Genomic DNA, 25609 nt, shown 5'->3' on the forward strand with positions numbered 1-25609 from the left:
CTGTATGTATGCCTTAATTTAAATGGATCCAATTACCTTTGTGGCTCTGACTGAATCTTGAAAGAGATGACTTAATCAGGGTATAGTGAAAAGTGAAAACCCTCCTAATTTATACTGCAAGAAGACTCAAAGCAATTTAAATGGCTTCAAACAACAAGACATTATGCATCACGCCGGCCACTCTATAATTAACCTCCTTTACCTTGCTTGTCTGTGTATTACCATATACTTCAAACAGCGCAGACAGTGTTTGATAATGATGGTGATTCAGATCTCACCATTAAGAGGTTTCAACTCTATTTCACTGGAGTACCGAAAATAGAAGAGCTGCACAACATAAAGCAGTAAGCATTCTGCTCATTTTCATCTCTGGACCTGATTTGTCTACACAGCTGCGGTCATTGCATTCTTCTGTCTTGGGTTGGTTTGGTGTTGCTGTTGCTGTCTTCCTTCCTTCCCAGTATAGCCATAGTGGTCTGGACTGGGATCCATCAAGTGCCTGTAGCCAATCAAATGTTCTCAGATTCATTAAGGCCATAGTGAACTTTTGTGGTCATACTAAAAGTGTTCTTAACAAAATGCTTCAATCAAAGAAAGACAGATTCTTCAAACTTGATATTACATATTACAAACTGCGTTCTATTGTAATTATAGAACTCAGTTTATATGGTGAGATGCTGTTTCTCTCCTATTGATACATTTTAAAATTTTACAACATTTGAAGTGTTAAAATTTAAAAACAGAGATATTTGTAAAACAAAGAAGGACTTAAGATCTCAGAATTTACCTGGGATCATTTTCATCCACAGATCGCTCCTACCTGTAACCTCCACCCCCTGTTCCACGCGTCATAGTGTCGTACCGTAGTCCACGTGGAGGGGTAGGGGATGGGGGAACATCTTGCCGCAATGGGCCTCTCTGCTGGGAGCTAGGAGCAAAAAACAAGAAGCCCACCGTTATCACAATATGAGACAGAGCAGCTGAGAACTAGTGTGCTGTTTTACAAAAAAAAGGATGTTTTAACAGCGTGAAACAATATATGTAAGCAAAACAAAGACTTTCCTGTCAGACTACTCTGCATTACTGACCTTGGATGGGGGTAGTACCCAGGGTCGACGCCCCGAGGGTCACCTGGTCGTGCATATGGCTGGCCAGGTGGGTAGCCAGAGTAAGACGGGGCAGGCTGGGAGTTGAGGTTAGGATAGGACGGGGACTGAGGGTATCCCTGCGGCGCCTGGGGAGGTCCGGGGTAATGACTTGACCAGGGCTGCATGGGGTAGTCAGCTGGATCCAGTGGACCTCGTCTGAAAAAGAGAATGGCACCAAATGATCTATGAATGATGGCGTAACAAAACAAAAAAATGAAGATTTTTTTCTGTTTTCTACAAAAGAAAAAAATAAATTATTTGGCATTGCAGAAAACATCAACAGTTGCATGTCAGCACAGCTCCATTTACTCCCTTAACCAAAGTTTCCCATGGCTGAACTCTTACAAAATGCCATTAGGGCTTTATTCCCTAACAGTGTGATGTCATTCAATGCATCACATCATTGCAAGTGCAAAACCGACAATAAATTCATACAGTCATTCAGAGTTCACTGTTCTGTATAACTTTTATTTGACAGACTATAGCTATATTGTATGGTCAGTGGAAAGAAAGCTTTGAGCATTTTGTTATTGTTTTCAGCGCCAGCAAGTTAAATATATGAACCCATAAAAATACTACATAATGTTATGAAAGGCAATCAGTAAAATAAACATGATTTGCCTGCAGTTCTAACCTCTTAACTGCCTGAAATCATTAATATAAAACAAATCGTCATCCAACTGCTGGCACTGAGAGCATCATGTCAGAGTTTGCTGTTTGTGTTTGGTTTGTGATGTTCTTTTCATGTCTTTTAATAAGAACTTATCAGCAAATACTAATGCTGCACTTATTGGCAGTTTCTCTGTTGACTAAACGGCTTAAATATTCATGAAAACCTGCTGAAAACTATTTGTTTTGGACCAGTGAGAAAAAGAGGGAGAGGCACGCACACACACGCAGCCAACAGCCCATCCCGGCCAAAGATCACATAGCAACAGAATATAAGTGACATGTGACAGTTTTAAGTAGGCTAGGGCTCAGTTAACGCGCATGCAAACACACACACAGCTGTGGTAATCCAGTACACTCCTGTTAATAGATATCAATGTCTTGTGCCCAGTGGAAAGCAAGTACACAAACATGTGTCGTCCACATAGCTAACATTATGAGGTATTACATTTTATCTCTCTGTCTTTCTGTCTCTTTTCATCCGTCTACATTTGTTTCTTATCCTTTCCAAATCTGCCCATCTGCCTTATTTCGCTTCTTTTTTCCCTTTTCATCTCCGTTTTTCAATCTCATTCCTTCTATTTAGGCATGTGTATTCATGCTTGTCTGTGTACATACATAAACGCGAGATTAAATATGTGCATGTATTTAAGAAAATCCTGGGCTATTTTAATTCAGCTTATATTGACTCGCAGTTTGGATTAATATACTTCAAAATAATGTCTGTTGAAGCATGTACTTGGGCTAAAATGTGTTCGGAGCAGAATCATGTTACTCTCACTGAGTGTCATTATGACACTTATCAACGATATGCATAGTTGAGTGGGTGGGGCTGTGCAGCCTCCAACCAATCACAGAGTTGACCCGTTGCCTGTTGCCTGGAGATAATGTTAATGTGAACATAGCTGCGGAGACAGACAGACTGAATCAAACACAGATTTGTACATAAATACTTGAACAGAGCACACACACACACACACACACACACACACACGCACACACACGCACACACACACACACACACACACAGTACTGGTGGTCTCCATGCTGACGCCTGTGTGTGTCAATTTGGGTGGTCAGCAGTGGAAAGTGTATAACTAACTACATGCCCATCATGTTTGGGATGTCTGCTTCTGCCCTTCCTGGCTCCATATCCGCCGTGAGAGTGTGTGTAAAAAGCATGCGCGCACACACACACACACACACACACACACTGCATTTCTGCTTCTCTCATCTGTCAACCTATCTGTCATCTGTCTTCTGGTTTTCAACTTATTCTGCTACACTTATTGTAAGTCACTCTGGGTATACGCGTATCAGCTCCGTGTCTCAAATGTCTGCCTTCATGATAGCCACAGCCGTTTTGTCTGCTTCTCCTCTGCTGGAAAAGCCTACCAACATGTAATTCTGCCAGTTCCCCCGTCTGTCCATGTGTCTGACTGCCTCTCTCGCTCTCCTTTTAGAGGTTTTTATGACTAGAAGTCTGCCTGCCAGCTAATCTGCATGGCTTGCAATCCCTCTCTGAGCCTGTATATACCTGTGCCCATATCAGTCAAGTCAATCTGTCACTCAGAATTTGGCCCCTGGCGCCGATAAAGTCACCAAGGCAGAGATAAGAGCAGTGGAGAGGTGACAGGGAGGTGAAGAAGGAGGGAAAGAGAGAGATAAGACAGAAAGTAAGGAGAGGTATAGGGGGAGCCAAGAGGGAGAGATGCAGGTGAAAATTATAAGAAAAGCGATCTAAGAGGTGAGAAAATACAATAAAGGAGCAGCAGGGAAAAAGACATCACGACTGAAATGTACAGGTAACTGACCATTTGATAAGTCCTGCCTCTCGAATGCAGACTGGCCAATCATAGCGTTGTATCAGCCAGCTTCGTCAGTGGTCTGACAACTACACGGCTGTCGACTCCCATGCGATTGTCTGAGATTTTTTTTCATTTTCGGGCTTGTTTTTTTGTGGATTCCGAGCTAAACGTGGCGTGGCACATGTATTATTCGTAGTTGTTGAGGATGAAGAAAATGTACATTTCAAAAATCAAACGGTTAGCTAGCTAGCTAGTTAAGGTATAGCCTACTGAGTGTACACACACTGCTTTTGCTTTTTACTGATTACAATGTTAAACAAAGACCTGCCCCGCTCTACAGGAACCAGTGAAAGGAAGCAGGGAAACTTTGCTGATATTCAACTAGCTCTGTGTCTTCACAGTGTGTGCAGATAAACAGTGCTTGGCTTCCCCCAGAGCTCCTTGCCTGTCTGCTGGCAGAGGTCTGGCGGCGGAGGTCCAGGTGCAGGCGACGGCACAGGGAAAAGCCAAACACTGTTCATCAGCACACACTGCGGTGACACACAGCTGGTTGAATATCGGCAAAGTTTCCCTTTATATTCATTGCCTTCTGTCTTGATGGTCAGTGATGTGGCAATTCACTTCTACACTGTGATCTGTAACCTATAGTTCGGCTTTAGCTTCTATCTTTATCTTTTTAACCTGATTTTGCAGCTGAGGGACTTTGACATCCTGGATATATCCTTCACACACATATTATAGACCCTTCTGTCTGCTTCACTCTAAAATTGCTTTTTCGTTTCTCCCAAAATTGGATAATATTTCTTCTGGGAGTGCAGTTAGTTACAGTGTGGGCTTCATGCCGGCTCTAACAGCTTGACAGACCATCACAAAGGGGTGGAGCTCCACGAAGGGTCAATTAAAAGCCATCAACAGCGTTTGCCAACAAATGCTCTACTTATCTATTACCTGTTTACAATGCATCATGATTCAGGCAGTCAATCACTTACTAGGATACTAAATGTCACTTTTTTAACAATTTGTGACAAATCTGAAAATAGAAATGGGATGAAGCAGAGAAGGCCAGTGGGCCATGAGATAGATGAAAAGACAAGTTTAAGATTGGAAAGAGAATAAATGTGGAAAGTGAGAATTAAGAATAGAAACAGCAAAATGGAAAAAGGAGCAGGGAAAGAGCAAAGAGTAAGGATGAATGAAACTAGATGAAGAAAAGAGGCAAGAAGGAGCAAGAGGCCAGTATTCTGTCCATAATTATAAAGACAATTTGGCAGACTAGATACCTAAAAAGACATGGAAAATTTGATTCTGCTTCATTAGCAAGTTTTTATTTCACCTCGGTGATCTCTCTGGGGTTTAACTGGTATGGCTCTGACCAATTTGTACTTAGTGGTTGCTTGTGCCCGTCTTAGATATCCTGCCTGTTGGCAGTGTAACAGCAATCTACTGGAAATCAAGCTGTATGGAAAATGTTGTTCATTTATTGGATGTCTGGGAGGGTTGGGGTTTAACAGGTGCTGGATAAACTGGAAGTATACAAAGTGGGAAAAGAGCAAAAACAGGATCCACACATGGTTGAAAGGCTAAAAAATGTGCTTTTTGTAGTTTTATTTAATTTTGGCCGGACAAAACAAGCAATTTAGAAACGTAACTATGTTTCAGGACATGTTCATTATCACTAACATTTTTCAGACAACTGGATTAATTGATTAGTCCAGAAAATACTGATACATTGATACTGAAAATAGTCATTAGTTGCAGCCTAAGAAACTTCTGAAAGCTTCCATACTGGGAATGGGGTGGAAATCCAGTGGGGATCTTCAGGGAATCCACTGTAAATCCGGTGGCAAGTTTGGAATTCTCCCTCCAGGAACCCAGTCAGCACTGCACAGCAGCTGGGGATTACGGGGTAATGAGGATGGAACCCATTACTGGCACACACACACACATATACACACAAGCCCGCGCACACACACACACACACACACACACACACACACACTGCAAACCTTAGCTTAAATGCAGTGCTAGCTCCTAATCACCCCCTCCCAAACCCCACGTACTCTGGAGGAGGCAAATTGGCACACAGCTGGAGAGGAGTTAAGACCAAATGAGGAGGCTGGTGGTCTGTATGTGTATGTGTGTGTGAGAGAGAGACAGAGAGAAAGATAGAAACAGATGTAATGAATGAGAACAGCTTCCTGGCACATGCAACAACTAGTTTAACATAATTGAGGGAGTAATCAAAGCAAAACGAAAGAATTGAAAACGTTCCAAGCAGAACGGAAAAGCCATCGAGGGCTCAGTTTAAACTGAAATTCAACTATGTGATGTTGTAACCTGTTTGGGGATGACTTCTTTAACGTTGTTAGGTAGGATGCAGAGCAGTCAATATACATAGGTTAGATATTTGAAAGGATAATTGGAAAGAATTCTCCACAGGTCTGACAGTAATTGAGAGTAATGGGAGCTTTTCTAATTCCCGGGTATTTAAAAGATTTCTGATGGATTTCAGAGAAAACAAGGACTTGTTATATGTCCTCTGCACCTGCCCCTCTCTCTCATAAACACACACACACTTTCACTTACTCTTTCTAAGAGGGCTGGATACAGCTGTTATACTAGTGGAAACACACACACACATACTTGCACACACACACAGCCATCGATCATCCCAGCCTGTCTCAGAGAGACACAAATACCTTTAAGAAAGAGAGACAAGACGTCGCAACACATTAAAAAACTCCTGAGAGACAATGACAGCCGCATCGCAGATGGATCGTCTCAATAAAGCACAAACACAAACAACGCCGCCTCAAAATGAGAAGAGAGGAAAAGTTTGAGAAGAGAGAGGGGAGGGTTATGGAAGGTGAGAACGGGAGGAGGGAGTGGGAAAGTGTGTGTGTGTGTGTGTGTGTGTGTGTGTGTGTGTGGGGGGGGGGGGGGGGGGGAGGGGGGGAGTTAAGAGTGATATTCAAAGTGAGTGAAAGAGGAGTTGGGGGAAAGAGGAGGAGATAAACTACTGCAGCTTTAATTCAGTTATATCTTTATGAGTCTTCATAGAGGCGAGTCCTCACCTTGTGTTGATATGCATTTAAAACTGATTTTAGGTTTGAGGTTTGGAAAGCACTTCATATATTCAAATTGTATTCAACGGCGTCAGATCCTTTGTCAATGAGAGTCACGATATTTTGACAGTCTGGTAATAAAACAGATTAATAGCTCAAATTGTTCCACAACTGCTGTCGTAATGTCATTTGGTGAGCCGCAGTGAAAACGGAGCTGCTGTGATGTAATGTCCCCGGAGTTAAACTGAGTTTAACTTAGTTCCATCTTCCTAATGCGATACTTCATTATGAAGCTTTAATCACAGAAGCATCACAGTCCAAACAATGAGGCAATAAAAGCTTAAGTGAGAAATAATGAAGGGTGGAGAAATATTTTATCATTCATCCAAGGAAGGGTAGGAGAAGAGGGGGAGGGCTGTAGTGGAATTAAAATGAAACCTGCAATGTCTTGGGGTTTTTGCAAATTATATTTAATATTGGTTTTTTAATAAATGTTATTGAGTTTAGTAGATCGATATACTGTCAATTATATCATCAACTTATCTATGAAATTGACTCAGAAAATGTTAAAACAAGGTTGATCAAAGGAAAACAAAATAGACTTAAACCATGTCTGATGGAGCTGCCAATAGTCAAGGTGTCTTAATTTTAAACAAATCTGTGTATGCAATGGGGCCCTTGAGCTGCCTAATAATAATATCACATGTTAACAAGAACAGTTAAGCAAATATTTAGTTTTCACCTATGTGGTATCATCATAAACTCAATAAAGTAGAGCTTTAAAATATTAATGGGTTTCAAGAAACCAGATGTTGCTTATGAATATGCACACTTATACTGCACAGTGTCATCTGATCATTGGGGAGGATCTTGAAAGGTAATTATGACGTTTTTGTCATACATTGTCCGTTACTATGTTTGCTACAATGTGTCCACAAACAGAAGCGCCACCATGAGGACATAACACCCTATGTACCATGTACAGTAGTGGCATCGGACTTGTAGTTAATGTAAATTTCAAAGCACCAAGCAGAGAGTGAAAGCTTTCAGCATTATGGGCAGTTATCTTTATTTGAGTTAGACCACACACAGCTGCTGTGTGAACACACTGCACAGGTACAGTATGTGGCATCTGGAACTGTATTAACTGCGAGTGGTGAAAAAACAAACTCTTAACAGAACAGAGCTGAGTCATTAGGAGTGACGCCTGAAGCAGCGGAGAGAGTTTTATTAGGAGAAGCCCAATAAGACACTAAGCTGTTTTCCTACTCATGGTTAAGTGGTTACATACTGTGTGTCCGAGTGTGTGCATGTCAGAGATGGTATTCTGTTGGTTCAGCTGTCAATGAGGTTTGTGTTGGCGCTTGTGTGTGTGTTAGGGAGCCCTAAACCTCCCTAGACTCCTGACCCCGTGAAGTCACATGATACTCCATCAGTTCCCACCAAACACTTAGAAGATGGGGTCAAAGGCTAAGGAAGGGTATTATCAGCCAGGATTAAGGGGCATACCAAATACATAGACATAACATTCAAACTCTAAATACCATTTGGTAAAGTTAACAACCATTTGGTAAAGGACTGTGCAACTGATAACCCCTGAACTGCAGTCGAAGCAAAGCTAAATTCATGTTTTATTTTCATGGAAATTGCTGACCTTTGCTGATTTTCAGGGTCTTACAATGGGCCTGTAATAGAGGGCATTGCAACATATTCAAATACCCTTAAAACTTGACTTGTCTTATCTTTGTTTTTTAAGATAGCAACTGTCTGTTCACTAAACCCTGCCTGCTCACTCACTGATGCAAGCTTTTCATCCTCTCATGGAACACATGGAGTTTTACGGTTATCACTATTATCATTTAAAATTCACACTAGTGTTTGGAACCACGGACCTGTGATTGTATCCAGGAGTAAGCAAAAGCAGCTGTAGCTAGCTAGCATAGGCTAATCTTAATGCTAAAACATTGGCTGAAAACTCTTTCCAGCTAACCTTTTAATGTTTCCAGGCGATCTGTTTTACAACAAAAAGCATGAAAAGGGTTTCAAATATGCTCATGATGACTGTGTATACAATACCATAGCATCTTTACCAGCTGATCGCCCATAGAGGACATGGAAATTAAAGAACAGCGCTGACTGTGTGTCACCGGGTAGAGCTAATTAGCCCTAGTATTATAGAAGGGTTAAAGCCTTATATAGGTAAAATTGTAATCACAGTGTTACTTGCTCTATCATAACTCTTGAATTGGATGCTTTCTACAGAAAAAGATACGAACAGATTTATGCTTTACTGCTCATATTTTTAAAAGTATAATTTATGTTTACAAGAGAAAAGAATTTCAGGCTGAGGACAAAGTGATGAATTTGCAAATGTAACACTATCTAACACAAGTTTGAGTGGAGTTGCTGGAGTGTAAACTTCCTCACACCGAATAAAGGAGCAGGACAGATCTGCTATTGTTAAAGTAAACTCTGAACTCTACAGAAGCACCCTCGCTCCCACGCAGTTGATTTTCCAGTCATCAATGGGTATTTTTGTAACTTGTAACCAAACATAATAACACAACAAGTCAGCTGATGGTACTCTCCTTGCCTTTGGAAATAAGGTTTCTGTTAATGTCTGCAGCTTGTACAACAGTCAACTGCAGAGTATGTGGTACAATGTGGACAAACCATTGGTATCAGAGAAGAGCGCTCTGCAGTAAGGTGGGGAAACCTTACTCTGTTGAAATATATCACTCCTTACGAAAAGCCCTATCAGTGTTTCTATTCAGATTATGTGTTATTGTTGGTAAGGCAGGTTGAATGGAGGGTTAAGAGTGCAAAAAATACAGATCAGACAGTATTTCACTAGGGATTATTTTACTAACTTCAAGTGAGACGAACATGCAATCCTTTCTTTTTGTTTGTTTTGTTTTTTTGACCTGCAAACCAATTTTGTGTTTTGTACTATGTGTCACAGATGTAATTGCTGAGGACTTCACAGCAGGGGCAAATTTGTGTTGAAATGACTGGCCAACCGGGAGTTTGCAGGCAAAGAGCAGGCCACTAAAGAATAAAATGTTCATCTGTATTCACTGAAATGACAAAAGACCAATTGACATAGAGAAGGCAGATGAATAAACAAAAGAAGGTAGCATAGACAAAAGACTAAGAGATGTGACCGGTGAGGGCTGAGATAGTCAGGAGAGGAGGTAGGAAAAAGACATTCACTACATAGTGCACAACATTTTTTTATCTGCCATTTCATTGTAGGGTCTTAATTCTAAATGTGTGAAAATTGATGCAGTATATAGTACCCTCACAAATCCAACAATGGAACAAAAAAAGCAGTGTCCATGGCATGAACTGCCAACAATCCCACAATGCAAGCCATTAAACTCAGGAGAAGTAAAACAAGGTTCTGACAGACAAGTAAAAAAGAAGACAATGGGGGAAAATTGAGGAGGAGGGTGAGAAGAAGACAATAATGTGGAGGGAAATAAAAAAGGGAAAGACTGAGAGTTTTACATTTGGAAGCTGAAGAAAGAGAAATGACAAATGGGACTACATGTAAGAGAGACTGAGCCTCCAAGTTGAATGTCTTGTGAAGCTGAGAAAGAAAACATGAAAGCAGGAGGAGGAAGAAAGGACCAGAAATTGAGAAGGGAGGGACAACAAAGAAAATGAATGGAACAGAGGGGGGAGAATAGAGAGGAAAAGAAGAAAAAAGGCAGAGAGACAAGTGCTGCCCTCCAGAGAACGGGCATGCTGTAGGTCAGCATCTACTGAGAATAATGGGCCCTACTTTAGAAGGACACGCGCACACAAACACACATGCACACACACATCCGGATGCTTGCTCATACAGTTCACGTTTGAATGAAACTAAACACCTTTCGGGGGCTCCTATCTGTCTTTGTCAATAAAGTTCTGTCAAATATGATTAATCCACCTGGATATCATGAATTACAAACTGACCAGTCCAGGAAGCTAACATGATTACAATCCCCTGTGTATGTAAGTGTGTGTGTATACACATTTGCAAATATGCCATGTGTGTATCAGGGTATAAATGTGTGTGACTGCAAATGTGTGAGGCTGCATAATACAGAGTACTTATAATAAAGAACACAGCTGAAGTATTAAGAGGGGAAAAAAAGGCAGAGCCAGGAGGGAGTGAGATGAAAATGACCACAGGAGGATAAAAAGAGGAAAGTGGAGAGCAAATGAAAGAATACGGTAATATGGTGAATACTTAAAGTGAAAAGTACGAGGAAAAAAAGCCACAGTGAGAAAAGGGGAAAACAGGAGAGAGAATCAAATTAGAGCACAAAAAAGTAAAAAAAAAAATGTCTGAGAGAATAAAAAGAGAAACAGTACTGAAAGAAAAAGAAAATTAGATGGGAGAAGGACAGAGGAGAAACCCATTAGAGGAAAGTGAGAGGAACTGAGGGATGAGGGCCTTCCAGATGGTAGGAGACTGTTGCCTCGGAAACACAGAGAGGGCAGAACAATGGGGATTTGGAGTGGTGTTTCGCATCCCATCATAATACGGCCATGCCATTTGGAAACTGAGCAATGAATCGACAGCCAAAAACTCGTGGGGATAGACAATTTACTGCAGGAGGCTCCTCAAAAATAAATCCTGATCAACATGTCAAACAAGAAATGAGCCGATGGATCAACAAACTAAGAAAGACGCTCTAGACTACCATGTCACAGGGCTGCATGTCCTTCAAAACCTTTGTCCGTGTCATTGCTCTTTTCTCACTGCATTGATTATCTCTCTTGCCTGTTACACATCAACTCCCCCCACCATGACATGTGCACACACAGAAGTTATAGTTATCCTATGATGTGATAAACTATACTATCTCTTAATCGGATTAGAAACGGCAGGAGTCACAGTACAAATAGAAACCCTTGTATAGTGTCAGCAGCTGACGAAGATAATAACCGAATAAAAGAAAATGTCTCTCTAATATGCAGTTATATAACTTTAATACAAGAATTCCTATTTCCATATTTCAATCCTTTATTAAAACACTAAAACTAACTAACTAACTAACTGTCCAAAAAGACTGAAGAAAACCTGCAAGTAAAGACATATAAATTTGTATAAATTGCAGTTACATCAATGTTATAGGTTGTATATGCAACTCTCAGCCTTGCAGCAAATTTTTCTTAGTGGTCACTCGCAGCATGGCAGTGAAAAAACCCCCAGCCCAGAAAGCATTTCCCGATAGACCATCATTGTAAAAGACTTTTTACACTGATGGTTTGATATTTGTAAAACTTTCCTTGAGCCCAGAAAATCATTTTCAAAATCTGTGACGTCATCACAATGTCAAGTCTATGAGCTGAGCAGAAACTCTGGGGCACTAAATTTATGATATGGGGCCCCGAATTTGATGAAGTTACTGTTTATTAGACCACAAATAAAAAAAAGAATCAATCAGTGTTCTCCGTAGTCCTTCCGTCTCACTCCCCACTGCTCGGAGATTGCTTTGTCGGGAGGAGAGCGGACGGCAGCTACGAAGACGGACCTTCAGTCAGCAGCTGTAGCAACTCAAATTCAGCCAGCACAAACCTGAGGGGTAAGTAGCGGTACGTCGCTGAGCTGCTGCTGCAAAATGTATATAACAGGAACACAGCTTGTGTGGACTCTGTTGTGGTGGGTGCCAGTTGTTTGTTGACACTGACAATAAAAATAATTGATAGATGTAAAAAGATAAACAGGCAGCACAACCTTTAAATAAAAAAAGGACATATTTGCAGGTATTTTGACTCCTCTGAAATGCACAAACTACATATTGTGTTCACCAGCTTTAATATCAGAGGAAATGACCTTGTCGCAGAGAGAACCTCTAGAAAATAGCAACTCTAAATGAAGCCATGAGTCATGTTAAATGGTGCAAACCAAGTCACTAGCAATAACAACTTTTAGACATTAAGTGCAGCAGCCATAGAGACAGATTGATCACAATGGTAATGAATTGGCTGCACCTTGTAAGTTCATGAATGGGCCATGTCCTTCTATACTAGCTGAAATTCTTCATGACAGTCCTTTATGGCAGTATCACACATACCCACTTATACGCAGTGTAGTGGGTGACTTCCTGAAACATCATGAAATCCATTACTGATATCCCATTGAAATAGCCTCCATTATTTCACATCTTGAGCCAGTAACTTGGTTTCCCCCCTCAGCAAGATGTAATCGTTTCAAGCTGGGGACATTTTGCTCTGTGCAAGACCACAGGATACAAATTGCTGACAAAATTACGATCCCTCAATAGCCACTAATTTGGTGCATGAAGAGGAATTTGAAATAGTGCTTGTAACAGGGAGATGGGGGATTGTAAAGTCATGGTTTCACATAAAAGGACTATTGAGGAAGGACATGAACACACACGCAGACATATGCACAAACATGATCTCAGTATCTGTGTGGTACCTTAAGAAAAGCTACAGTTGGCACTATACCTTTGAACATGCAACTATGTAACCCATTATTGCTCTACAATGACTTTAGTAGTGAATATAGGACACTGGAGCTGAAGGTAAGTATGTACATCCATTCACCAACTTGACCACCACAGCTTCACTGCTTTATTTTAATGTCAAACCCATGCCTGCTGCAGTAACATGAGCTGCTTCCTGTTTCAACGGATTCATAAATCATCATAACAACTTACTGTGCATTCCATTTGGCATCAAACAATTTGATATGAGCTCAGTTTTTACACACACTCATCATGTTGGCTTTCATAATGTATGTAATTGGGAGACAGAACTTTGCATGCATGCAGAAACACATTTATTATCATTTAACTGTCCAATAGAACTTCGAGAATTCCTGGAAGAAAGAAGAAGCTTGTAGCAGCGCAGGAACAGCAGATGGTCATTAGACTGTTGCCAGATGTTAACATTTCACAGCTGCAACTGTTGAAATGTATGAAGCGCGGTCCATCTTCTTGTTCTATAGACAGACATAAATAATAATGTAACATTCCTTGATGTGTTTCCCACATTTCTGGTGATGAGTTAACTGCCTAAAAGTATTGACAAACCATTGCCAGCCCTTAAAGAAAGGCAAGTAAGATGTGATATAAGTTTTCAAAGTACAAAGTCAGTAATCAGCCAAAAGTCAAGCTTCACCTGGGTGCCATTCTGAAGCTAAGCAAAATGTGTATGTGTGTAGATTTCACAACTTGTTGCAAACCTCCATCACGAGCACAGCATCAGTTTAAGGTGAAGTGTGTAAGATTTAGGGGGACATCGTGGTGTCTAGCAGATTGAAACCAGCTAAAACTTCTCCTAGCTAGAATTCCTTAAGCATTGTGTGTCCAGGAGGTTTTTATCTAGAGGTCTCTGACTCTCTAAAACAAACTGACCAGGTAATTAAAACAGCTAAAAACACTGAATGAAGCAGTTTCATGATACAATTCACTGAATCTCTGACTATTCAACCTCTTTTCTTTCATAAGTTAATGTGTACTCACTTTTTTAAATCCAGATGTTCAGGAGGTGTGTACCGTGAGCAGAACTATCCACGGAGGTCTCTTCCTTTACAAAACAAACAGGCGATTTAAACTAGTAAAAACACCGAATAACACAGTTTCACATTACAAATCCATGTATTTCCGACGCAGTTTGGCATGTAGCTGCAGGTGGCTAGTCCAAAAAATGCTAATGTGTGGTCACTTTTTTTCTCCAATAACTTTAGATCCAGACGTTCAGGAAGTTTTCACAAGAAGCCTAATTATCTACAAAGGTCTCCTCCTCTTCGAAGCAGCCAGACCACATGATATAAACTGCTGTAAACACCGAATAAAGCAGTTTCATGTTACAAATCAGTGTAACTCCAGCGCTGCTCATTGCAGTTGGGCCTCTTACTACAGTGGCCAACATGAAGCCATGTGAAGCCACTGTTGTTTTTGTCCGATCTGGACTTCTGTAGAAACATGGCGATGTCCAAAAACAGACTCGCTCCCTATGTCGATAAAAAGAGCTCATTCTAAAGAAGGAGAACACAACAATTCTTACTTCCAGGTCATTATACACCAAAGAAAACATACTTATATTATATTCTATTTCTGCTAATATATCCCCCTATCCTAAACGCTGGTCCTTTAACATCAGATTAACTCCAGCATGCCCCAAAAACCTGTTAAACATTCACCAGCTGGGACCTGAAAGAAAAACTTCCTCCCTCACCCCGGGGTCCAGACATATGAAAGCATATCATACTCTTGTCAAGCAGGGACCCTATGGTTCAGCAACACATTATGGGTTGTAACCCAACTTTTTAGAGTCTATGATCAAGATCAAAGCTGTGACCAGAACTCTTTAAAGCAGTGACGGGTGAACACATCAGAAACACTAGAAGCTAGGAACAAGATAGGGTCAAGAGAGAAAAAGAGAGGAGGAAGAAGGGGGTAGGCAGTCTATAAGAGGCAGGGTCTTTCTTGGGACCCCCTTCATGGCTAACAAACAAGCAGAGACTCGATGAGTCCAGAGACACACAAAAAAACAACTGGACAATGGGGTGGATTGTGCAGCAGTTGTAAAGTGGTCTGGGAAACTCTCAGGCCTGGTTGGGAGGTCTTCTCAAGAGAGATAGAGAGACAGAAAGAGAAGTGAGAGACATTCCCATTTCATCCCCCCCCCCCCCCCCCCCCTCAGCAAAGTGAAACAATATTCAACAATGTCCTTTTCACCCCAAGTTCAGAGAGAATGAGAAGCAGAGGAGGAGGGGGTGAAAGAGAGAAAGATGCAAAGAGGGAATGGCAGAGTGGAGAGAAATAAATGAATAAATGCAACAAAGAGAGACACACGGAGACAAGAGTGCAAGACACTGAACATAACATCTGCTTTCTAATTACTAACCATCCAATTATCATTGTAATGAGGAAGTGACAGCCTTCCCAGAAACCTGAACAACAATTCTGATTGGTTCTTTTTAATCCAATAAGAGTAATAACAAGGACAAATGGGTAAGGGTGTTTAGCTAATCCAATTGGGTCATGGCTGTTTTGAACAACTGATCGCTGTTATCAACAGAGATCCTTGGAGAGTGGAATTGTGTTGTTAATTAAAGTTGACTTAGTCCAGTCCTATGTGCTTTAAAACTCACATACATTGGATTAGCTCATGAATTAATGGATATGAGTGGGTTATAACACATCCATGTAAATCATCACCTTCTGTCATTATGGTGTTATTGTCCTATTTTTCATTAGGGTTAATGTTCCTGTCACACCTTAATATATTCTCATACAATACTTCCAATGATACCTGACAAAAAGTTAGGCATACAGTTGCCAAGATATCTTATGAATCAGCACCCCTACCAGTTAGGGTAAGGAAAACGTCATGGTTTGGCACTGTCACATTTTGTTTGATGTAGGGCTGGGCAATATGGCTTAAAACCAATATTGCAATATTTTTGGGCTATATCGCAAAACATTACATAGATCTAGAATGGAAAATCTCCTATGAGCTACTGAAGACTACTAATTGCAAAATCATTAAATGAACTAGAGTTCATTAAGTGTTGTTATAAGTAAATGAATCAAAGTGGATCCACTGGTGCTTTTATTTTGAAGCACCCATCTCATCTTGGGCCAGAAGTGTTGATGTTATTGCTGTGAACTTTAAGTTTCTGGTCAACAGATGTAAGCAGAAAGTTTAACTGTTGCCACAGCATATTAATCGTATTTGTAAGTCCCATGGGTGCTCCATGGTCGCAAAATGCGACTAAAAAGTCATGGTCTGGAGCCCTACACTTGCACAAACACATGCTTCACCTGCACACACTATCGTTCAACACATTAAGTTAAGCTGTTACTGTGGTGCCAATAAACATGTTAATTTATTCACTGTAAGCTGGAAACAAGCCAGAAGCTCTCCAGTCCATATATTAATAATATATGCAGTCACACTGGTGCTCCATGGTCACAAAATGTGACTATATAGCAGCAATCTGGAGCCCTGAAGATACAAAGACAATCGTTTTGCATTTTAACATTGTTACCAGTAAAGATGAGCCTAGTGTGAAATCTGTCAAATTATTTTTTTGTTTATTTTATTTGTTTATGTGTTTGTTTATTTGGCTACAAGTTTGTAGGTGTGTTATGTGTGTATGTAAGAGATGGAGAGAATGTGTAAATGGGGCAGTAATGGTGCACACATGGTGGGGGGAGCAACCTGCTAATGTTGATCATACACACACTCTGATAGCCATCTACTGACCTCAGAACGACCCAACCTTGCTCTCTCTCTCTCTCTCTCTCTCTCTCTCTCACACACACACACACACACACACACACACACCACACAGTAGGCATGTGAGCAGACAAATCACTGAAGTTGTTTCATACAGATTCAAGCATTAATACATGCCCAAACATTAACACAAAGTTGTTAAGTGGTCAAACCATTAAACATCAACTTTCCAGGATTGATTCCAGCCAGGGATGTTTGCAGAATGGCACACACCTCTTTCTCTTTCTCATTTAGTCTCTAGACACTCTTAACTATCTAATAAAATGAAAACATGCAGCTTTAATTCATGCTTGCTCATGAAGCCCACAAATGTACTTTCTAGTCTTAATCCTCAACAAATGTCTTCCAGTGTTTAAAAAACTGGTTCTCCCATGGGTAGAGGTATAGGGACACAACTCTCAACAGCAGGCCTTTGTTTCAGTATAATAACACCACAGAGAGAAAGCGAGATGGAAGGGGAGAAGTATAGGAAAAATGGTGAAATACAGAGAGAGGGCAAGATGTGGAGGATGGGGGGCTGAAGAGGATGGAAAGGTAATATGAAGAAAATGTCACTGAGAGGAGACCTTGGGTGATATGAAGTGTTGTGTCCTCCCCTTTTTCCTTTCCTATGTTGTCACTTTTCATTTTACATGAAAAACCTACATTTTACAGCTCTTAAGAAAACTACTTTGGCAGACTAAGAGTGTCAACAATGCTATTTTCTGAATTATGAGCACAGTGGTACTGGATGTACAAGCAATGCAAGTATTGGATGTTTGAGGGAGTTACAAGTTGCTGGTGGGTTAAAATCACTTGCAGAAAAATGCTACAATACTTAACATGCATTAATATTTTGCACTAAATAACGTAAAACATTCATTATTTTCCATACGTGATAATTCTCATCATGCACCACATTTTATGTCATAAAATTGTTGCAATGTTTAAATACATGTTTAAATAATCTAGCCAAAATTTACTTAACTGTCTGTGTGTCTTTTTTTCCCCTGAAATATTTAATTATCCAACCACTAAATAGTTTTATAGAGTAGCAAAAATACACAAGATACCCTTGACAGACTCCTCTCTATTTCATGCAGTGACATTTGCTGACAGTTTGCTAGGTAGTGTTTGTGCTTTAGGCAGGGAAACATCATCCACTGCTGGGTCATGTTTTAATTTTAGAGCCATCAAAATCCTGTCTCACACAGATAGTGCGCACACACTCGCACACACGCTCACACAACGTACCCAGTGCTCCAGTTAACTGACTTAAGTCAAACATACAGTACCTGACTAAGCAACCCTACAGCTATTTATGGACTCACTTGGAATAATATAAACGTACACTCACAAATACACACATACACGACCAGGGTCCCACCCACACATGCATACAGGTATACAGGCATGCAGACACTAGATACACACAGCCTGCTAGCTATTTCTGGGCCCGTGGCAAAATAATATGTTTTGATAAGGTCAACAGCCTGGTTTCCAAACATGATCTCTTTCTCTGACTCTCCAGATGCTGAAATATCTCTCCAGTTAATTGACAGCGAGAGAAACGTGTAGACTGAGATGCAGAGGCGGTGAAAAAGGTAAATAAAGACAGAAGGAGAAAGAGATGAGACCCTTTCAGACATAAAATCTCTCAGAGGACAAACATTTCTGGGTTAATCTATGTATTTAGTAACAGCTTTTTGGCTTTCAGATGGCTGTGTTTACTGTGGAAAACTTATATTGACTCACTTCAATTATGAGAGGCTGTTATGGATAGAAGTGCAATGTTCACATAATATTTGGCTCCAGCCACATGAGAATATGCAATACAAGGCATTATGAACTTGCATCTGTAAGACTGTTTACTGTTATCTCAGCCAAGAGTGGAAAGCAGTAAGAGGTCAGGCCAATGTACAGCCGTTTTTACAAAAATGGTTCAGCGTGTGTATTACAGAAAAGTTCCAAATCGCCTGCTTAAAATCTACAGCATTTAAAGCATCAAGTCCTAGTCCTGATTTGCATGCTACATGCCAAGAAATCCCATGTGAGCAAGCTATGTTATCTGCAATGTGACTGCTTTAAATCACACCTCGGCACACCATGTCGAAAATGTTTCAGAACTGTTACCAGGTTGTAATAAGGCAGATTATCAGAGTGACTTTTATGGAAAAATGACTCGGGTCCTTTTCAAACACGGGGCCTACATGTAAAATTGGCACAGCATTTTGGGATTACAGTGCATGTCTGAAAGTGGAAACAGAGACAGGGTGTACTGTATGTGAGTGTGTGTGTGTCCAATTTCCCAAGGCTTTTCAGATACCACAGCCAGACCTCAAAACTATCATCACTGTTCTCGCTCCCATCTGCCAAAGTCATCACCCACACAGATACTCTCCCTCTCTCTCCCTCTCTCTCTCTCTCTCTCTCTCTCACACACACACACACACACACGCACACACCCACACACACACACACATGAACGAAAGAGGTGTGAAATAGCCATCCCTCACCATTTTAACAGGGGTGGGAACCTGGCTATAAAGTTTCTAACGTTCTAAACTTCTGTCATTTCACTTGTTGACTCTCTCTCTCTCTCTCTCTCACACACACACACACACACACACACACACACACACACACACAAACAAACATTTGTTGTTGGCTTGTTAGTCCGCTGAGGTGTTGGTGCTTGGAAGCAAAATAAAATGAGGTGAGAAAAAGCTAGTAACAACTTCTCAGAGTTTCTACTGTTAAAGTTCACACTTCTATTTTCACTTGAATACTTTTTATTTTTAGATACAGTAAGAGTTTACATTACAGTCCTACCAGGCATGTTCAGGGGATTTACTTAAGTACATGAGCGCAGTACTATTCATCTTTGGAAATTATATGAAAAAAAAACACACTATAAGAGGAGAAGGAATTAGGAAAGGAAAGTAGAAAAAAAATAAGGAGATTTAAAGATAGTGAAAGAGTGAAGAAAGAGAAGATAATTAAAGTTGAGGCCTTTTAAGCAGTGAAGGTGGAAAGGTTGCAAATGAAAAATGAGACGCTGAAACATGTCTTCAACTGTATTACACATTGAGAATAACGTTTTAAAATGGTCAGTGAGCAGCTTTTGTTCCATGCAAATTTCAAACAAACTTTTAAATAACTACAGCTGTTATGAAACTTAATATTTATCTGATTACATCAGAAAACACAACATGAAAAAAAAAATCCTTCAAGAATTGATTAGTATACTCAGGAAGCTGTTAGTGTTCTTGTGCTGGCTAATGTTAGTGATATTTCATGCTGTCCAGGAAGGGGAACAATAAAATACACTGGGTAACAGGCTAATGTAGGCTGCACAGAGATAGTCCTGTGGTTAAGTTCCCTGCTTGACTGTCAGGTCTGACCAGAGCTGTCTCTCCTGTGTCCTATTCTCTCCTGCCTAGTGGGGTATTAGGTCTGACTGAAAACACAGTGGTGAACTCCACTGGAGTATACTGGAAAACAAGAAAAACATGTACTAACTATAGCTTATTAATAGAACATAAATACGTTGTGCAAAGCCTTCAGTTGTGGTGTTACACTGACAGCATAAAATCCAGCACACTTAAAATGAAGCAGTTCTTTACCCAACATTGAGTGAACAATCCGTATCTCTTAAATCTATCAAATGGCATGACCCTTAAGGAAATATATATGAATATGAATTTCAACAGCTATCTTCAAATTTAAAGTCCTTTAATAGAAGTCCTGTGACGGATGCAAACACATGCATTTACAACATGCCGTCCAGTGAGGACCAAATTACACTGTCTTGGTGATATCAGGTCATGTTGCTGATTTGAAAAGGAGAAAACAAGCTGTGTGACATGAGCTAAACCTATGGTCGGGTGCCTTATCCTGTAGTCATGGATGCAACATGTCTGGTAGACTGTAGCTCTTGAAATCGTTTAATTTTTTCTATATCTGTTGCAAACGTTTAAAGACTTTATTGAAATTTCCTGCCTCTCTAGTTCAATGCAACATAAAGACACCAAACTATGATAACTGAGGGTTGAAAGTGGAGCATAAAGAAAATCAAGTGAATCCACTCATTACGAAAACTACCAATTGTGCATAAGGCAGGCAAAGTTTAGGTGGGGGAGTAGATCTAGGAGTCTGGGATCAGGTGTCAACCCCTGTCTGAGTGTGTGTTCCCTAGGGAGGGAATAAGGTGAGTTTCTGGCTTTGACTGAGGCCTCCAGAGACGCCCAGAAAGACATAGAGACTACACAGATTTAATTAGAGGCTTCAAAGAGAAGAGAAAGAAAAGAAGAGAGGAAGAAGGATACCTGCAGTAAAACATCTAATTTTTTTGGCAAACCTCATAAAAGGGAAGAAGACGCAGCCATACCTTGGTAAGGAGGCATACTGACGTTCCACTTCTTCATAACGTGGCGCCATACGATGATCTGTCCCTCTGCCTGGAATCTGGTGAAGAGAGACAGTTTCTTAGTTTGAATACCAAAATTTAATGTATTAAAAACAGCCTGAATTATATATCCCCCTGCCTAATGTGCTAATAAACTGCAAAACTGTGAGCCTAAGCATGTGCAGTGCATACCCATAATCCCTTTTGGTTGCATGTGTGTTTGTGAGTGAGTTTCTGTGGGTGTTTGTGATACAAGGGTTATTTAGGATTGACAAAGGCCAGTTATTAAGGATTTAGAGTTTCAGTCTTCTGAGGGTATATTTTGGGGGGTGGACAAGGCCTCCATCCTAGATTAGGTTACTTCAAAACAGGATGGAGTTGTCTCGCTCGCACACACACACACATACACACACAAAGTCACACATATACAGAGTTCCGTCTCATCTCCATCTTGAGAAAAAAAAAGATTAAGTCAAGCTGCTGACAGTTCAATCTCTCCTACTTCCTCTTTTGCTCATCACTTCACTGGTTCTCTCTCACCCTCACATCTTGTTCTCTCTTCCTCCACTTATTCCCATTCCTCTTTTTTTCCCTCTTGCACACACACACACACACACACACACACACACACACACACGCTCTCTCAGAGATTATCCCGGTCTATTCAGTGGGGAGATTCCAGCTGCCGCGGCGCTCCTTACAGAAGCCGACTAAACCCCAAACGTCAACAAGCCACATTACACACACACTAACACACACATGCATGCATACACACAAGCCATTTGATCTTAAAGACACACTAAATATTGTGAATGAGTCTCATTTTAACATAATATAGGGGTGAGAGAGTGAGATATGATTCAGGTGACTGAGTGTAGTGACTCTGCACACATGCTGAACTCCAACAATAAAAACAAAACCTATATGCAGCATTATACAGTCCCTTCAGAGTCTGTTTAATGCTGAGTCTTCCATTAAGTTTAGTCTATCACACTGATGCCACTTGTAAAATGATGCTTTTGTTAATATAAAATTTCACAACATAAGTACACAGGACATTACTGCAAGCCATCTGCACATTTTGGAGCCACAAAGTCCCGTAAAAGTATGGTACGCCATTAAAACCAAAAGACGATAATGGAAGGAGGGTGAAGTGTGTGTGTGTGTGTGTGTGTGTATCTGTGTGTGTGTGTGTATCCCAAGTGGTGATGACAAAAGGTTGAAGGTTTTATAGAAGACTAGATTCTTCTTCTCTCCTCAACTCAAGATAACATTGTTAACTTAAAAGGTGCTGAGAATTAGATATTAAAGACCACAGCTTTCTCTTCTCCCTCTGCTCTCTCCTCTCTCTGCATTCCAGGGAATCATGCCAGGAGGCATATAATACAGATTCGCTGGTCCTGCTTTCTTTTGAACACCTGTCTTTATAGCTTCAATATCTCAGGCAGAGAGACAGTGGGATATTGGGTGAAAATAGAGAGGTGGAGCGAAAGAATGAAAAGGCATTAGACGGAGAAGAAAGGAGAAAAGAGAGATGGAGTGAATGAGAAGTAAATGAGTTTGAATGAAAGAAGAGCGATATAGAAAGGAGGAGGGATATTATGAAGCCATTGAAAAGTGGCAGGCATAGAGGAGGCATGAGAGGTGAATTATAAAACAAGGAAGTAAATGGGGTGAAGACAAGGACGACAGAGCGGGGAGGTGAGAGGGACACAAATGACACAATTTAAACACGATGTTAAAAGAGGGAACGAGAGATAGCGGGAGGGGGGAATGACTGCGACATCCGGAGGAGACTGAGAGGTGAGAGAGATGAGTAAGGGGGTGAAGGAAAAAGCAAAGAGTCATGAATGGAGGAGTGAAGAGAAAATGAATGAAAGAGGGAGGCAGGTTTCAGAGAGATGGAGGAAGGAAAGCAGCTGAAAGATAGTTTTGACAGAGCGGTCCTTAAAGGGATAGTTCACACCTAAAATCAAAAACACATATTTCCCCTCTTACCTGTAGTACTATTTATCAATCTTAATTGTTTTACCGTGAGTTGCTGAGTGTTGGAGATAGCAGCTGTAGAGATGTCTGCCTTCTCTCGAATATATATTGGAACTAGATGGAACTCAGCTTGTGATGCTTGAAATGCCGAAAAACAGTATTGTCTCTTTCCAGATATGATCCGGTTACTCAAGATAATCCACAGACCTTGTTGTGAGCAGATTCTTGTAGAACTATTTTCTTTCTACTGAACTACAAGTGCCAACTCAATCACCAAGCAGAAGGAAGTATGCATCTATGGGCAAGATGGTCGAGCTCTTGACAGCATGAAATCTATGTATGTATGATGTATCAATGATGTCCTCCTCGCTGAGCTAGCTTAGCGGTGCAAGGTGGGTGAGCAGTGGATACGGTTGGCGGGTAATAGTTCCTTCATGAAACTGCTTACAACAAGGTCTGTGGATAATCTTAAATAACCAGGTCATGATTTCTGGAAAAAGACATTGCTGTTGAGTTTTTCAAATGTGTTGCACCACAAGCCGACTGCATCTAGTTCCACTGTATCTGAGAGAAGCCAGACATCTCTATGGCCTTTATCTCTAACACTCAGCAACTCACACCAAAACAATCTATACTGATACATAACACTACAGGTAAGAGGAAAAAGATGTATTTTTGGTTTTGGGTTGAACTGTCCTTGAGGGATAAGGGATTTTTCTTCTGATTGTAAACAAATGACCAACAATACATTAGTCAAGTTGTTCTAAAATGGTGTGCCATGATGCCTATTCAGGTGTGCCACGGGATTTTGTGATAACCACACATTATTACTGCAATATTCAACTGGGCCTTTACAATTTAAAAAAAGCATACTTGTTGCCATTTGTGTGTGGGAATCATCAGTGTGTAACATATCAAAAGCCCTGACTGGCAGCCAGTGTGAGGGATGATAACATTTAAAAGGAAACAGCTGTGAGTGGGACAACAGATTGCTATATTGTACGGAGCAAATTACAACAAAGCACTAGTGACTACGACCTACCCCCGAAAAAAAGAAAAAAAAAACTGTTAGTTGACAGTATCACAAAATCTACCTGTCTTATTTTTTCTTATCTGTATTGTCTTATGTCGTGATAAGAGTGATAATACACGTTATCGAAGCTATTGTGCACAGATATAAATGCAGGTGTGCCTTGAGATTTTGGCTTGCCCTATGGTGTGCCTTAGGCACAAAAAAAATGAAGACCACTGCATTAGTCTGTCTCTCAGTAGCTACTGACTTCCCTACCATATTTTAAGCTCCGAGGTGACGCCCACTGATTCCTATGAAGACATAAATCTTTATTTCTTTGCCACATAAAAATATACATTTGGTGCACTAGGTAGTATTCAAGGCGGCAGTATGTGGCATTGAAAGAAAATACAAAGACTACAGTGCCTGTGCTCTTGGTAACAAAGGAACATGTCCCCCAGTGTGGCGTTGTGACTCATTTATGTGTTTTCAATCATTTTTGGACCACAATGGAGGTGTTTGGCAAAGATGAATAAGATATATCAGGCTTTGGCTACATAGGCTTGTTAGCAAGATCAATTTAATGTTGGTTTTGGTCTTTCCGTGGGATTTGTGGGCAATAAGGAAAAATACTGAACATTTTTAGCGTTGTCTTCTAAAAGGCAGTGGATCCCAGATCTAAGCGGTACAGCCAAACAAGAGTGAGTATATGGTTTGGGTTTGGTGCTCTTCTGCTCAAGTGTGCATGTCTTTGTGTGTTTCCATACACATGGATTAAGAGTGGATTACTGTGTGATGCCACAGACTGAGTAAACACAAACAGATGAGTTTGTAATGAATGTGCATGTGTGCGAATGAAGTGAGGGAGTGTATAGAACGCCAACAAAAATCTCTGTCTGACCACAGAAACACTGCTGTGTAGAGAGGGTGGAGAGCAGTAAATATTAATTGATATTAGTTGATATTGAATACGAACAAATAAACTTGAATGTGTGTGTTTGTGTTATAGCTTTGGTACAGTTTGGTTAATGGAAGCAGCAAAATCAGTTTGGAATAAATACGGCAACCAGAGTTTTTCTTATTCAGAGGAAACTCGGGATGCACAGCACACAATCTAGACAGCATTAAGCACCTCAAACAGACTAAAATAATGTCACAAAAATAATAAATTTGTGTACAACATTACCATTTTGTTAGATGGTAAAACATGAGAAAATGCATTCAAACACAAAGATAGAGTGAATCCAGCTTGTGTGTATATT

General features: G+C 40.5%; 1 protein-coding gene across 7 annotated transcripts in view; it reads right to left on the reverse strand.

Annotated features, from left to right (window-relative positions):
• Positions 1–241: 241 nt before the first annotated feature.
• Positions 242–25609, reverse strand: part of LOC117251034 (partitioning defective 3 homolog B-like) — a 266671-nt gene continuing 241303 nt past the window's right edge. For 5 of the 7 annotated variants that reach the window (XM_033616998.2, XM_078174376.1, XM_033617001.2 and 2 more), the window contains 4 exons: positions 21332–21408; positions 1089–1304; positions 821–928; positions 242–499 (listed from right to left, as the gene is read on the reverse strand). In XM_033616998.2, coding sequence (XP_033472889.1) covers positions 385–499; positions 821–928; positions 1089–1304; positions 21332–21408 — 516 coding nt within the window. In that variant the 3' untranslated portion in view covers positions 242–384. Of the gene's footprint in view, positions 500–787; positions 929–1088; positions 1305–13525; positions 13655–14177; positions 14242–21331; positions 21409–25609 lie in introns of those variants that run through there. The other 2 variants (XM_033616999.2, XM_033617002.2) reach the window with 2 other exon arrangements.

Source organism: Epinephelus lanceolatus, chromosome 14 (genome assembly GCF_041903045.1).
Source record: "Epinephelus lanceolatus isolate andai-2023 chromosome 14, ASM4190304v1, whole genome shotgun sequence".
Classification (NCBI taxonomy): domain Eukaryota; kingdom Metazoa; phylum Chordata; class Actinopteri; order Perciformes; family Serranidae; genus Epinephelus; species Epinephelus lanceolatus.